This window comes from Canis lupus, chromosome 25 (genome assembly GCF_011100685.1).
Source record: "Canis lupus familiaris isolate Mischka breed German Shepherd chromosome 25, alternate assembly UU_Cfam_GSD_1.0, whole genome shotgun sequence".
NCBI classification, from domain to species: Eukaryota; Metazoa; Chordata; class Mammalia; order Carnivora; family Canidae; genus Canis; species Canis lupus.
In genome coordinates, this window is record NC_049246.1 from 48,594,782 (window position 1) to 48,611,066 (window position 16,285).

At 44.0% G+C, this 16,285-nt stretch overlaps 1 protein-coding gene across 38 annotated transcripts in view; it reads left to right on the plus strand.

Annotated features, from left to right (window-relative positions):
* The window catches only part of LRRFIP1 (LRR binding FLII interacting protein 1), a 139,211-nt gene that overhangs the window by 81,573 nt on the left and 41,353 nt on the right, over positions 1–16,285 (plus strand). For 11 of the 38 annotated variants that reach the window (XM_038574330.1, XM_038574332.1, XM_038574331.1 and 8 more), the window contains exons 3-9: positions 1,352–1,369; positions 4,682–4,729; positions 6,014–6,058; positions 6,602–6,652; positions 9,213–9,251; positions 13,112–13,171; positions 15,718–15,780. The exons of 8 other annotated variants lie outside the window; for them this stretch is intronic. In XM_038574330.1, the coding sequence (XP_038430258.1) occupies positions 1,352–1,369; positions 4,682–4,729; positions 6,014–6,058; positions 6,602–6,652; positions 9,213–9,251; positions 13,112–13,171; positions 15,718–15,780 (324 nt within the window). The remainder of the gene's footprint in view (positions 1–1,351; positions 1,370–4,681; positions 4,730–6,013; positions 6,059–6,601; positions 6,653–9,212; positions 9,252–13,111; positions 13,172–15,717; positions 15,781–16,285) is intronic. 19 more of the 38 variants (XM_038574334.1, XM_038574298.1, XM_038574303.1 and 16 more) reach the window with 8 other exon arrangements.

Here is a 16,285-nt window from a genome sequence, read left to right on the forward strand (position 1 = left end):
AATGAATATGCTTTGGAAGGCCAGTGTTTAACTCATAGGGTTGACACTCTGCTGTAAAACCCTGAGAGACGTGATCCCTGTTTCCATCTGGTGGCGAGCCATCCTCCTCGACACAGGTGTTTCTCAGCAGGGCCAAGGGTTTCCTTGAGAGGGAGCTCAGATCTGCTGAAGGTGCACAGAGCCCGTGAATCCCTAGAGGAGGAGGGTGACTGTCCCCGGGGGGCCGAGAGAGTGGGACCACAGACCCTGAGGACACGGAGCCTGTGAGCTGGCTGTGGGTTTACCCAGATCTCCCAGGCCAGGCCCGAAGCGGGAGGGTTGTTCTTTGCATAGATGGTGAGCAAATCGACTGTGACCTATGTTCACTGTGCTGTGGGACTTTTTAAAAGGATCATGAGCTCCTTTTGAATGGATTCATTAGGGAAGAAGAACCCGTAGATATTCTTTGGGAACTCCTAGCAAACCTTTTACCTCACATGGGGACCTCCACCAATAGGAGCAAAATGGTGATAGACGACCAGCTGGTACGATGATTTGGACGCATCTCTTTCATTGCCACTTACTGATAAGCATTTTCGTGGAGAGTGCTACGTGTAAGATGGTCACAATGTTGGTTACGTTCACCTGTGCTCACCCATGTACACCCAGAAACGCCAGGCGTTGGCAGTGCTTGAATAAAGCCTGACTCAGCAAATGTTTTGTTCTATGAATGAATGAATGAATGAATATTTCAGCCTTACCTAGGGATTACTATACAGTTAGAAGGACTATCTGAAGCAAATGAATATGCCAATAAGGGATTCAGCTTTTAAAAAAATGACATTTCAAAGGTATTCCGTTGATGATGGCTTTTTCCTAGGCTCTCATTTTCCTGGCATTCCATTTGTACCTGCACGCATCAGAACAGGAAAGCCTCTTTCTTCCCCATTTGTGAATTTGACCCATGGATTTTCCAATTCAGTTTCTGTACTCTAGTTGAACTTTTATCACTGTGCAAAGAAATTTCAAATTGAAGAGCAAGTGCTTTTCCCCAGTACTGGGTAATGGGCCACGGAGACTTGAGCGTTGGGGCCCTACCAGGATTCTTGCAGGGACCCATGTGTGCATGCCGGGTTTCCCCACCGTATCTCAAATAGAATGTAAAATGAATTAGGAAATTAATGATTCTTCGAATGAGACTCCAAACATCTTTCAACTCCTGTTTTACCAGTATTCGGTGTTATTGTCGTTTTTTTTCCAGTATGGTTTTTATGCACGTTTCCAGAGACTTAGAGAACTTTTCTTTCTAATGTATCTACTTCTGTAATTTGGATTTCATATTTCTTTTCCTATTTCTTTTGCCCTTCTCTAGATCTATCAGGTTCAAAAGGTAGGCTCCTTATTCTTTGTTTTCTAATTTGCATGCACTAGTTTTTTCCTTGCCAAGGGCCTGGTCACCTTTCAGAAATAATGCCTTTCATTGAAAATGCATAAAAGTTTTTACTGCTTCTTTTACTGCTTTGTTTACAAATTGGTTTGATCAAGAGTACCGAAGTTCCTACTTCCACCTCCACAAAAAGCAACCATCAGACGCATGTCTGTACACAGAATGCTTTCCTCGTTGCTGCTTTTCTCAAGGAATTAGAATATTGTTTCTTTGAGGAAAAAAAAAAATTCTAAGACAAAATAAAATCACGTTTCAGAATTGGGGAGACTTTTGCAATCAGAGATTTAAAGAGAAAGATTATCCTTCCGTATGATTTTATTAGAAAAAATTTAAAATCTCAATGCAGATTATCATCCGTTGAGAGATTATTATATATACTGATTTAAAAATCTGATTAAAAAAGAAAATGATATGATAGTAACATCCAAGAGCTTAAAATAAACCTGCCTTCCATCCTTAAACGTGCAGGGTGGTAATGTGCATGTCTCTTTCCTAGGCCACTTAGGAGCAGCTGAGATTTAGAAGTAAATACACTATTGGGCACACAGGGTGAGGTTGGACACGACCGGATCAGCGACTCCTGATTCGGTCATGATGACGAAGAGAGTGATTGGTTCCCTGAGAGTTTATAGTGTGTGTTACAGTGAGTCTTTCCCAAACCTGAATCTGGCTCATTACTCCTGACATCTTATCATAGTGGCTTTTTATAAATCTCTTTTGTTTATAGAGAAAACTATTTTCCTTTTAGAGCAACGAAGGAAGTTAAAATAAGATGACCATTTCAGAGGTTCTAATAAGCAGATCCTTTTAAACACATGGCCGGTAAATTAAAAATTCTGGCCGTGGCTTACTTTACTCGCTACCATACCAGCTACAATACCACAATTCCAGATTGCCTTTGCTTCCTGCCCCCCACCCCCACGCCGCATAACCACTGCCTAGAAGAGTGTGAAGAAATCAGATAAGCAGATGCCAGAACCTATTTGCACTTTAGCAGTCTTTGTAGGGTCTGATACTGGAATTCATGTTGAAGCTCAATCCACACATATTTAAGAGTCCCAGGAAGAATTTAACACATAAGAGACAAAGCTGGCAAGGCTGGGGGACCCTCCCTGTAACAAACTGTGAACACACACACACACACACACGCCCACTAATGAACACTTTGGTTCATTCCTCTCTAGTTTCCGGATCACAATTATTTTCTGTTTAGTCACTCACCGGGGTTGCAGTGTTAGGCCTTTGAAAGAATGTTAATGTATATGCAAAGTCAAACCAGAAAGGAGGTCGGAAAAGCAGATACACATTTTTATGATAAAGATAGGCCAAGGCAAGGCTTTGCTTATTAAGACCTGAGGAAAGGAAGGGGAGGCAGTAAAGGCCTCTCGTCAGCTCACACGGCCGTACCTTGTGATGGCTTCTCTTTTACTGAATCAAAGCTATTTCTGAAAGCCAAGCACCTTTTGTATTGTTAAGTCTGGCCCTTGCTTCCTCTGCATGACTCACCGGCTAACCATAGTGGTTTACGTTTGAAACTCTGTACGCTTTCCGCACTTTGCTGTGCTGGCCCGCTAACGACCCTCAGGACTGCCGGTCAGGTTGCTCTTATTTTCCTGGGGCGGCGGGGGGGGGGGGGGGTTCTCCTCCCTGGAATGTCCCAGAAATGCAGCTAGAGGCATAGCAGTTACATAGCAGGTCACCATGAACGAGACGAAGATCTTCAATGCTGGTTCCTGACCTTTATCACAAAAACAGCAATAGATGGTGTGCAGTGTTTGATACCGGTATAGAATTGGTGAAAAGGGGGGGAAAAAGGAAAATAGGAAAATCATACAGATTTCTTTTGGAATTTGGATAATTCTTGTGAATTTATATAAACTCCCTTTAAAAATAAAAATAAAAAAAAAACACTTCCTTCTACCTTTGTAATTAAGCCGTGAGCTGAAGAGGGTTGATGGTGCCACATGTAAAACATAGAGAACCCTGGATTTTGTCTGTGAGAGCGGGGCCTACGTTAATTGAATGCAAAATGGCTTTAAGCTGTTGCCTTTCACTTAAATTGGAGTTAAAGCATCCAAAAAAAAAAAAAGGAAAGTGACTTACAGAAAAAGACTTGACTCATGTAGTTTTGATGTATTACATTTCTGTATCGGTTGAAATTTGGAAGCACGGTTAAATTCTCCCTCCGGTTTTTGCCTCTTCCACCTCCCTACTTAGCACCATCTCTAAGAGAAGAGGGGCAAGAGCGTCGGGGAGCCGTCTGTTTAGAATCTGGCCACCCTTCAAGGGACGCTGAAGCTGAGCCAAGCATAGCAGCGTGTTTTGGCAATTAGAAAACAATTTCAAAACTTGTCTTGGACTCTAGCCTCTATTTTTTTCTGATGATAAAATTTTAATGTATAAAGAGGACAATCACATCTATGTCAGAGGATATGGAGGTCTGGTTGGTTATTTCTTGCCTTTCCTATTGGAATTGAGGAGAAAGTGAGGAGAAAAGCAAAGCCTCATTATTTGAGACTGTACTTGGGCTCCCCCAGCCTATCTTTGGAATTACTATATTTAGTGACGGCAGTAGCCATTCTGAAGCTGCTTTTCTCATTTTAACTTGGCCCCCCCGGGGGCTTAGACAAGCGAGGTGAAAACCTGGAGGCATTTGCTAAAGAAAATGCCAAATGCAACCTGCTACCAAAAATTTTTTTTTTCCGTCCCAGGCCCTCTTGTTCGCCACTCAGTCATCTCTCCGTCCGTGACATGCTATAAAGACATCCAAAGAACGTCAGTTCTCACAGGCCTAAATTTAGCGTAGACATCAGATAGCTGGAGCGAGTGTGCTAGAGACCTAGGGTCATGACCACCCTCTCCCCCGTCCTCGGGGCTCTCTCCGCGCTGTAGTGGCACAGGGCACGAGTACCTTCAAGTACCTTCGCTCTGCAGACCCGAACAGCCTCCCGCAAGGGCTGTGGGGCCGAGCTTGAGCTCCCACCTGCTCCGCAGTGCTTCACCCCTGCCCTCCTGGCCTGCCGGGCGGGGGTGGGGGTGGGGGGGTGAGGAGGTCCCTCCGCACAGGCCCCCCGCACTGCCCGGCGCTCCCCCCGCAGAGCCCCGAGGGAGGGAACGTGGTGTGCACTGCTCTGCCTCGGCATGTTCCCCTCCCTGTGTGGCTTGGGCAGCAGTTTGCACATGCATGTCAGAACAGTTTCTTGCGTGGTTACCGTTTTCACGTCTTGCCTAATTTTCTTTCCCTTCTGTCTATAGAAATACTATGGGCTGGACACAAAATGGGGTGACATCGAGCAGTGGATGGTAGGCCTTGGATACAATTTTAAGAAACGTAAACGGTTTATAATTTGATTCTTACGCAGTTTAATTCTATTGGTAGATTCCTACTGTACTGTAATTTAATACTGAGAGATTTTCTTCCAGGGACTAACTACTGCATCCGGCCTGATGGTTTACATCCGTAGGAAGCCGGGTTAGAGACGGCCGTGGCCAGGCATTTCTGTCTGGTCTGTTGGGCAGCTGCTGTCTCCTGGGGTCTGCAGGCTAGTGGCTTGTGGTCTCCAGTGCCACCGCCCGCCTCCCTGTCTCCTCGGGCAAGGGGCTTTCCACGAGGCACACATAGGAGGAGATGGTGCCCCAGGAGTGAGGCTCTAGAAGGGGGAGCATTCCCCTTGCCGTCCACTGGCCCAAGAGAATGTGGACCCACTCCTTCTCTGGTTGCTTCATCCACATGAGTTCCTCACACCTCCTCCTGTCCTGGACACCTTACCAGCCTCTCGGATATCATCGCATACTCTAAGCAACTGAGAACCTGGCCAGGGTGGAAATGTCATATTCGGTGTCCCTTGTGCATAAATAATCTGAGGAAATGTAAAATCACCTCCTAACATCTTAGACAGCCATGTAGAATGTGGAAGACAATAGTTCTTGACATATAAACAGTACACACTTCCTCTATTGAAAGAAATTATTAACTTCAACCTTTATCATGTGTAAACCATCATTTTAGGCTTATATGGCAGATGTATTTTTATCAAATCTTAAGACCCAGTTAAAAGATGCATCATTGCTTTCTATACCACTGAGAAAGAAAAAAAAATGCTCATTATAATGTGGACAACTTTGATTGTAAGATATACCCCAACTTCAGAGCTGTCCAAATGTCAGAAACTGCGTGTGTCTCAGAATGCACAAAACAGAGTAGCTTGGGTGACATCCTTATGGAATCTTTTATGGAAATGATTTATCTTCTGATTGCCAAAGGAAAGGGAATGTAGATTGGTTGAAATGGGCCACATTGTAGAGGTTCAGGACAAACTAGGGCCCAGCCTCTCCCCTGGCACCTACTTCACACACTTCTGAAGCCAAAGTAAAATGTGCCAATTACTTGTGTGCTTACGTCCCGCCCCCTCGCTCTCAAAGAAAACATTCCTCCTCGGTGGTTTAATGGAAGCGTTTTAAATGGCAGCAAAGAAAATATTTATCTGACATTTATATCAGAAATACCATATTGTGTCACAACCAGACTGAGGCTTCTGTTATGTCTGTATCTGACCTTTAATACTTTTTCTTCCATTGCTTTGGTAGGAAGACAGTGAGCGCTATTCGCGTAGATCCAGAAGAAACACATCGGTTAGTACTGTGTTCACTTTGATTGAAGTCTAAATTGTAGTTCTAGTGGCTGAAATACATAAATCAGATGCATCTTAGTGATCCTTATGAAAGGAACTCAGCACTACTGATGTTATTACCTAAACAAAGATTATGGACTGGAGTTTTAGCATTTTGATCTAACTTTGTGAGGGAAGAATGGGAAATTTCTGTATATTACTATATGCATGACAGTTTGAATGTTCTTTTGCTCTCCATTACCCATGAATAATTTGCAGAGTGATATGCATTGAGGCCGTGTGTCTGTAGGTTATCAGCGAAGTAAATAAGACTGCTTTGATTAAATTAACTTAAAGCAGTATCATCCAGACATAGCCCTCTGTATACAGAGGTGCATGAGCGAAGGCTCATCTGGAGAAGACGTGGGCTCAGCTCCACTAGATGTCCAGAGGCGCCTCATCTGCCCCACTGCTGTGGTGTTGGATCGACCGCGTCCCTCTGGAAGCTGGACACAGGTTTCTTTATATTACGCTTCATGGTTGTTTTCATCCTTTCTTTTACTAGGCTTCTGACGAAGATGAGCGCATGTCAGTGGGTAGTCGTGGAAGTCTGAGGGTCAGTAACCAGAATTATTGGGTTTGCATGGTATGGTTGGTGTTGGCCATCTTTGCTGCTATGTCCCTGCGTTCGGATTTCCTGTTCATTACCCCATAGTCTTGTTGCCAGATACTAAAATCAAGAAACTACTTATTTGAAATCTAATCAGTAGTGGGATGTTGTAGAGACAGACAGCTCTATCGTGTCTTTCTCCTGAGAGTGGAAGTCATGATGTTTTAATACTGCTCCACATCACAATACCGCCACGCCTTGATTAAGTTGTCTTGGCAGTGCTGGTGTGATGGTGGGGCGGGTGTCTATGTGCCTACATGCTCCCAAGCAAATTTGCATCTCAGGTAAAATAACTATTACTCAGTGCTGTTTTTGCATAGCTTCCTGAAAGCTGCCGTAGGCTGCCTGGTGGAAAATCAGAGCAGGTTGGATCCTTGAGACCCAGGTCTGCTCACCCTCAGGAGTTTTTCCTTTGGTCGGCTGTGATGAAATCTCTTCATCACTGACAGCTTGATGGTTGATAAAGATGAATACATATTTTTCCTTGAACATTCCCAAAATCTTCATAATTAGACTTGGAGACATTGCATGCCTTGGGAAGTGAAGTAGAGCAACTGTGTTTTGCAGTAAATTACCTTGAGCATGTCGGTTTTCTGTACCTCGGGGTGACAGTTGCTTTCACTGCCGGTAGGAAGTAGGCCTCAATGCAGCCACTCCATCTTACTTAAGAACTGTGTAGAGCAGAAGGCTTGTTTTTGATCACTATGACAATTAAAATTAGACAATTAAACCTAGACTTCTTACACGCGCAGTGAACGTGCATTTCATGTGACTGTTCACAGCAGTAAAGGTAAAGGTAATGTTGTCCTGTCGAGCAATCACCTTCATTGTCTTGGCAGTGCCAAAAGCAGATCCATAGTGATTTTGCCAGAAAGTAACAGTTCAAATGTGAAGTCAGTCGAAGAGCTTCCTTGCTCTCTGAAACTTTCCCCTTAGCCGTACGGCTTAACTTCCTCATAGATCTGGTCTCAGACAAGACTCAAGCTAGAGGAAGTAACATTTATGTAACCATAACATTATAAATGCAAAACTCAGTTTGCAGAATCAGTGGCAGAGACACAGAAATGGCCGCTGTTGAGCGGGCCCAGGAGAAGGCTGAGTCCTTGAAACCAAGAGAAGAAGATCATGTTTCCAGGAGGAGGGGAGGGGTCAAGTGAGCCTAGTACTAAGGGCCGACCACTGGCCTTAGCGTCATGGAGGACGTCGGTGACCTTGACAAGGAAACTTTTGGTGGAAAAAGTGGTCAGAACAAAATCTGATGAATATAGAGTCAAGAGAGAACAGCAGAGAAATTGGACACAGAATCCAAATTGATCATAAGGATCATTTTTAGATCTGTGGTCCTCCTGAAATTACATTCAAGATTTTGTGTGTACTTGCATTTTTCTGGGAAAAGGATTTGTCCCTTTCTTAAGATTCTCAGAAAGATTCCTGACTCCAAAGAGTTTAAAACTATTAAAATGATTGTTTATAGTATTCATTTCATTTTCAATGATTTTAACCAGACCTGAGTTAAATTTCTTTGCTAAACACCATTCTTTGCCAAGATTTCAAGCATGCTTTAAGGTATAAAATTTTATAGAAGAGGCCCAGCAATCTGGTCATTAAGAACATGGAAAATCAACAGTGGACAGGATTTCCGTGTTTAGCCAGGTGGTTTCCCACACTACTCTTTCCCATGATATACTTGGCATAAAGAGGTAACACTTCAAAAAACCATAGACCCTGAGAACTTGGATCCTGAAAGTAAGCGTCAGACCTCATGACTTTGACAGGTTCTGGCCATCCCTGAGCAGTTAGGAAGCGACACATCAGTCCCTGTGGGGCCTGGAAGCCTGTGGGGGCCTGGAAGCTCTGGCCTCTGTTGATCAGTGGGCCAGCTGCCCTACCGGGAGGAACCTCATCTCACCTCCTCCCTGTGCAGGGTCAGTGTGTGCTGCTTTTATGTATCTTCATATTCCGAAATCTTTTGTTTGCAAAGTTCAAAGATAATATCTTTTATTTTTTGATGTTTTCAAGATACAGGCCTTCTTCATTCAACTGGCAGTGATGGTAACCCTGAAAAATGGGAATTTTTACTTTCCTAGTTGTTTGCATGGGCATCGTTCTCAGTAAACTTAGATTTTGAATATCGTAAGATTTTAATTTTTCTTGTTTAAAACTTGATGCTGATGCATGTGTTCACCTTTTGCCTAACTGAAATAGAATGTATCTTACAGAGGAGGAAGTAAGATTGCTTCAAACAGCTTCAGATTTCGTGAATTATAGCAACATTTGCCCTACAAGTTTTATATTTAATGCTATTGGATTTTATGATGGCTGTCATTCTAATGTGATTCCTTTTGTAAATACATAAGATCCTGGAAGTCATAAAAAATGTAATTTTGTCAAGATTTCAAGATTGCCTGGCTTTTGCTTTGTGTTTTCTGATGTTTGGGTTAGCTTTCTAACTGATTTTGGCAACTCTGTTTTCTGTTCTTTTCCTCTTCCACCCTCATGCTGACAGTTGCAGCCTGACTCGGAGTATGGGGGTCCTTACGCCTGGGTGAGATGGTTGGATAGATGTTGAGGCGTGATCCTAATAGTGCTGTGTGATGGGAAATAACCTATGGTGTTTCTACTAATCTCATGGGTGTGTTTGTACAAAAAGCCAAGTACATCCTTCTCCAAAAAGACACACATGCTGTCCACCAGACACCCTGGGTACCCCCACCGGGGGTGTTGGAGGCAGGTGTACCTACCAGACCGAGTGCTCTTCTTGCAGAGCCCTGTGGGCGTGTCTCTGATCCTCAGGCTCAGGCTCCGTGCTTGAACACTTGCTTACCGCGTGGTCTTTGAGCACCAGCTGTTTGCCACACGCTGTGTTAACAGCTGTGAATACCAAGACGGGACTAGAGTGTCTTGCTTTCAAGGAACTCAAATCAAATCAAGAATTCCCAAAGCCTCTACATTTCCTTTCAAAGATTAAGGTTAAAGTTATCTTCACTGAGGAAAAATCCATTATTTTTTCATCTGCATCCGTTCAAATTAAATATGCGATCTGGCTCTTTTTACCAACAAGTGCTGTTTTGGAAAGTCCTCGGTTCCAGTAACAAAAACAAAATCTTTAGATTTCAATTTGGAATTGCTCATCTTACATCAGTTTATCCGCCCATTTTGCATTCTGAAAACCTGTGCGTTTAAATGGCACCAAAAAGGAGAGAAATTTAATCTCACCAGAAATTAGCAATATAGTGCTTCTGTACTGAAATGATTATTGCAGATTATGCACTACTTCATTTTCTAGGGCTTTTTCTAAAAGCATTTTATGCTTCATTCATTCCACTACCTTTCAAAATTATGTAGCAACTTTCTTTTTTTAAGATGTAGTTTTCACCTTTCAGGGTAGTGCCATATACTACTAATGAGTAGTGCCACACATCTGCAAGGCACACTGGACCCCAGAACCTCCCGGTAGGACTGCAGTTCCCTACTTTAGGGACAGGAGCCAGTGGCCCAGGAGGAACCTGGCATTCCAGCCCAGTCTTGGCCTCAGCCACTGGCAAGGAATAGATCTGCCCAGGAGAACAGGAAGCAGGGAAGCACATAACTAGACTCAGGAATGCTCTTCACAGAAGCTCCCACAGCACTTCACAGTGACACTCTAATTCCAGCTTCTCTTCTGTTCTCTGAGTATAATGAAATGTATGAGCAGCATATTTCCAGATTTTGAGCCTTCTTATTTTAAATTCAAAGTAAACTGTACTTAAGGGCCAGTCCCTGGTGGAATGAATGAATATGTATGTTAGCAATAGTCAGAAGTATTCTGGATTTTGTTGTTAATGTTTGGTTTTCATTCTGTTTTAAAACTAAGTTGAGTGCCTCAAATATTGCACATCAGAGTTTTGATTTTGCCTTTCTTATTTTGCTTCCCATATCTCATGCCCTTGGATGTGATCTTTTGACAGTATAAAAATGATCTAACATCATTAATCAAAAAGGATGTAGTGGTTGACGTTTGCTTGCATGCTCGGTGTGAAGCGCAGGCACCAATGCTGCCCAGCACGGCACGGTGGTTGGTAGCATTCTGACTAATCACAACGTACCACTGGAATAAGTGGCCCGGGTAGGGCATTTATTCTGGTATCTTACCTACACTGTTCTAGAAAATGCTAATTTGTGAATGTCTCCTGTATTTTGTTCTCTCGTAGCAGCACTCCTCGGTGTTACTGTGTGTGTAGGATTCACCTCAGAAGCTTTTTTTTTTTTTTTAAGATTTTATTTATTTATTTGACAGAGAAGGTGCACAAGCAGGGGGAGCAGCAGGCAGTGGGAGAGAGAGAAGCAGACTCCCTGCTGAGGGGGGGAACCGGACATGGGGCTCGATCCCAGAACCCCAGGATCATGACCTGAGCTGAAGGCAGACACTTAACCGACTGAGCCACCCAGGCACCCCAACTAGGAAGCGCATTAAAATGCACATCCCCTGACCCCAGCTCTGGGTGTTCTGGTTGCCCAGGTCAGGGGCCCAGGGTCCTAAGAAGCACAGCAGGTGATCATGATGCAGGTGGTCTGCACAGTAAGGGGTGTTGAAAAAACTTTCTCTACAGCAGAGAAAGTTGAACATCAGAGACTTGACTGAAGATGAAGTTGATACGGACTTTTTATCCTAATGTGTTAATTTTCAACTCCTTACCCTGTTATGCTACATAAAAACAGCTCCACGCACCCAACTCCAACACATATAAAAAAACTATCCAAGAGGAAAAGGTTAGTGGTGTTCTTCAAGAGGTCAAAGTACTTTTCCCTATAGGAATGTCAGTGAGATCCTATAGATTTGAGAATTCGTTCTAGGAATATATTCCCTATGACAGAGTTCCGTTACAACAGAGCCTTTGAAGGTAGTTTTCCCTGCATGGCGGGCAAGGCTAGAAGAGAAATGGTGGCAGATGAGGGTGCATGTGCTCTGCTATCCTTCACCATTTGCTCTGCTCTATGCTGCAAGTGGCCAAAAGGAAGCATTTATAGGCCAGTACATGGTCCATAAAGCAAGAGTGGAAAACCAGAGAGCTTATATATGTAATATATTCTACTTCCTCACTTACTAGAAAGTAAAAGTCATCTAAAACTGATGAATGTTAGCCTTGTATTATTATACTGATTTTTTTTCAAGAACAAGTCTCTAAACAGCTATCAAAGGAATAAGCCTGCGGTCTGAAATATGTAAGTCCACGACACACATCTCCGCATCACGTAATCTTGTTGGTTAAGGAAGAAAAGGATGTTAGATTAAGTAAAATTCCTACCTATCTCCAAAGGTTTTTTACTATCAAATTTATTTCTGAAGTGTTTTAAGGTTAACTCCTAGCGTTTTCAAATTTAAAGTTGAGGGATTTCTACATACTCTTGTGTTTCATTTAGAAACTTCAAATTGACTTGTTTCTGAGTTATAACTAAATATATAGTTAAACAGTCAAGATTTCATGAATCTGAATTTATAACCTGGAAATTCATATATTTACTCTTCATTAATGTCGTAGCTGCAAAATGCACACTAAGCAGTCTCCCGTCGCCCACCCCTGTGAACAAGGACACGCTTCTGTTCCCCGTGGGTGCCGGGTACCTTCCAGAGCTGCAGGCTCAGCCATCCCGGCAGCGCACGGTTCAGGGGGGCACTGTTCCAGGCACTCGGGATACTCATTTTGAGCAGATCTAACCCTCAGCAGCCTTGTAAAGCGTGTATTTCTGTGCACATTTTCACAGCTGAGGAGGTGGAGGTGGCAGCGGATTAAGCAAGCTTGTTTATTCATGTCACATGGTGGAGCATTGATCTGGAATTTGGACTGCGGCTCATTTCCCCCTGACATCTCCTTCCAGTTTTACCAGTTGTGTGGACCGCTTTCCATTTTCTAAAATCTCAAGAGCTGGTCACGTCTCTGACACTTGACAGCTCTGGTCTTCAATCAGCGGAAACGTCCTTATAAGACAAACGAGACCGATTCTTTTTTCTGGAGGGCAAACTAGGAACTCATGAAATGCATCCTCAGATTTCATTTAGAAAAATAATGAAGTAGGAAGACTGGGTGAGTGAGACCCCCATGTGGAGGATATATGCCCACGAGAAACATTTTTTCCGTGATGCACATTTTGCATTGAATTATATGGATTGAACAGAAGCTGTTTCTGACTCCTCTGGATACAACTTCAGGAAGGGCGTGCACGGACTTGCCCTGTGAACCAGGAACCACAGCCAGATGGGCACAGACCGAGTTGTCCCCCCCACCAGCCCCCCGGCCTGGCATGCAGGCTGCCGCAGAGCTAGGACCTCCGTGGCCTGTATACCCCACTGCTTCTTCCCTGCTGGTCTGTGCCTGTGTCTTCATCTGTATAACGATGTCAATTTTCTTCTTTTCTTCGTTGAAACAGACAAATGGTTATGACGGAGACTTATATGGATCACAGTCCCTGGGCAGAAGATCGGGCAGGGTCAGTATAGTAGATTCGTGTGACACGGAATTGAAACCGGCTGCTGCAAAGCTTTAAAAAAATATTGCTGAATGTAGCTTCTTGTTTGTTTTTTTTTCCTGTGTTATAGTGAGGTTTGCCCCTTCGAGCCCATGAAAGAATGAAAGCGAATTTTTTCAACGGTAAACATTCTTGGAATGTTAGTCTCCTAACATTCTAAGTGCCACTATAAGAGATCAATATTAAAAAGACTCTGAAGTTTAAAAGTATGTGGAATTTAAATAATCACTCTTCCATTATTTCATTGCCCTAGATGTATGTGCATAACGTGTATTTTAGGTACATGCAGATTTCAGGTATATTTACATTCAGCATTCTCAACCTCTGTGCCCATCTCTCGTGATTTTATTTTTTTAATTTTTTAAAAAGATTTTATTTATTTGTTTGATAGAGAGAGCCAGAGGGCACAAGCAGCAGGGAGTGGGAGAGGGAGAAGCAGACTCCCCGCTGAGCAGGGGAGCCCGATGCAGGACTCGATCCCAGGACCTGAGATCATGACCTGACCCCAAGGCAGACCCTTAACCACTGAGCCACCCAGGCTCTCCTGTCACTGGTCGTTTTAAAGACACGTATAGTAAAACCCATGTTTCCCTGAATAACAACAGTGGAGGGTTCGCGGGGCAGGCGTGGGAGGCAGCAGGCAGCAGGGTAGTGTTCTGGGGTCGGGATTAGAGAGAAGGGGACCAACAGCAGGAGAGTCCGGGAGCAGCAGGGAGGGCTTTGGATTTAGCAGGGAGGTCGCAGGGGGCTTCACGAAGTGAGACTCTAATCAAGTTTTAGGACTTACTGCAGATCTGCTGTTCTCTCAAATCTTCCTGTTCCTCCACTTGCTTTATTTTTTTCCTCATGGTAAATTTTACTAGTACGTAAATAATATTTTCACTTTCTTAATTATATTATGATATCACACGCATACATGTGGATTATATATTCAGGTTTCAACCCAGTCCCATCTTTCCTGGCTGATGAGGTTTTTTTTTTTTTTTTTAGCTCCTCGTCCTATTAAGGAGGGCATACACTTACTTCTATTTCATCCAAACTTTTCTCATTCCAGACAGAAAAAAAAAAAAAACCCTCCCCATTTAAAGGCTGCATCTTCCTACTTAGGTTTTTACGTGGACGGCCTTTGGATTATGTTTTTCTTTAAGGTAACGCAGTACTCCAGGCAGAGAAGCAAGCGGCACGCCACTTCTGTCCTCGTGGGGCGTGGACGGTCTTATTTCCTGCTCAGCCTTCCTGCACACTGTCCAGTGCCAGCTTTATAGGGCAGGAGCTGCAGTACTCTCTGCTGGCCCCAGACTGCTTTGTTGGGGTTATGTTGACTAATTAGCCACTTTTCACCGTTATCGATCACAAAGGATCCTCCTGTTGAGCTGGAAGTTACTACAGAAGTTCTGTAATCCACCCTCTACCCATTGTTAACGTTCTTCTCTAGAATACCCCAGGTGTGTAGCTGCCAGCAGGCCAGGGACACGGGACAAGGTAGCACCAAGCTCTGTGTCATATGTACACCCTGATATCTTAATCTTTTGATTTTTACATTAAAACGGCCAAAATGGGCCTGATGCCTTGAGCAAAGATTTAAGTAATGCCTCTAGAAATCAATTACAAGAGAACTTGATTACAAAATTGTTCGCCATAATGTAAAATTGCATATAAAATTGACTTCATAAACAATAGGAAACACAGGGATTAAAGAACCAAATAGCCTACATGCAGCGCAGTGAGTCCTATAGGAGATCCCAGAGCAGCGTGGGGGTGAACTTGGAGAAAAGATGGGGACAGAGGGAGAAATGTCATAGGTGGCCGCAGCACAGTCTGTCTGTGGGGAGGGGTTGAGGGTTTGGAAACTCCTCTTTCCTTGGTGCTGGAACTTAAAGTGTCCATGGGAGCACTCCCTGACCGCTGTGGGGAGCAACAGGAGGCCTCCGTTGGTAGCATGCACACATACGGCCTCCCCACGCCGACTCTGCTCCCTAGAAAGTAGACTCTGGGTCCCTGAAGACAGCTCCGGGCCGCTGCGTCCTGGGGGTGGCTCTCTCAGGCTGTAGGCACCCCACACAGCTTCAGGTGAGCTGCAGCCCCCACCAGTGCTGGGCTGAGGAAAGCTCGGAAATCTTGCAACGGATGTAATCTTAGGTACCTGAGAGAGTCTGTAGTATGGAAGTCCAGCCTGGGCGGCGAGAGACACCCCATCGTGGGATTTACTAGGTAATTACAAATAATACCAGCCATGAGAAATTGTGAGAACCAGTAAGAGTTAAACCGTATGACATCACCGAGACGTGATCACCGAAACGTAGACTACAGCGTAGAACCTGTAGCTGGTGAGCATCTCTCCCCTAGCAGAGTGTCTCGATGCCCACGCTACGTTGGTATCCCTGGAGAACTCATCCTGGTTTGGTTGTGTGATTTTGTATCTGCCTGTTGACCCCGGGGCAGGTGGTGCTTTGGGGACAGTGACGACGTAGGTACTCACCACTTACAGTGTCTTCTCTGGTTCTCAGAATTCCAGCTACAGCGGGGAGGGCAGATTCTCTGCTTTGTCATCATCCAGAGAGGAGACGTTGGTTGGTTCTCATTTAAATCTTTCACACCCTGTCTTCAGAACTACAGGTTTTGTAGCATGCCGCCTTGTGTGTGAATCCAGCTTTCTTTTTGTTTTTAACACCCATTTTGTGAATTTTCATTTGGATGGATGTTAAAGTCCAGTTTTTTAATGTTTTTACGTTTTTATTAGTTTTGCTTATATATTCATGAGAGACACAGAGACAGAGGCAGAGACACAGGCAGAGGGAGAAGCAGGCTCTGTGCGGGGAGCCTGATGCGGGACTCGATCCCAGGACCCCGGGGTCACACCCTGAGCGGAAGGCAGACACTCAACTGCTGAGCTACCCAAGCGCCTCTAAAGTCCATTTTTAAGCAGTAATTAATAGGATAGATTTAATTCAGTCTTACCCCCACCATCTTGCACTTGAATCATATTTGCATTCAGCTGGACACAAGGAAATAAAATATTCTCGTGGATATCTTGTAGTCAGAAATAATCAAAAGGGAAAAAAATAAAATCTTGTA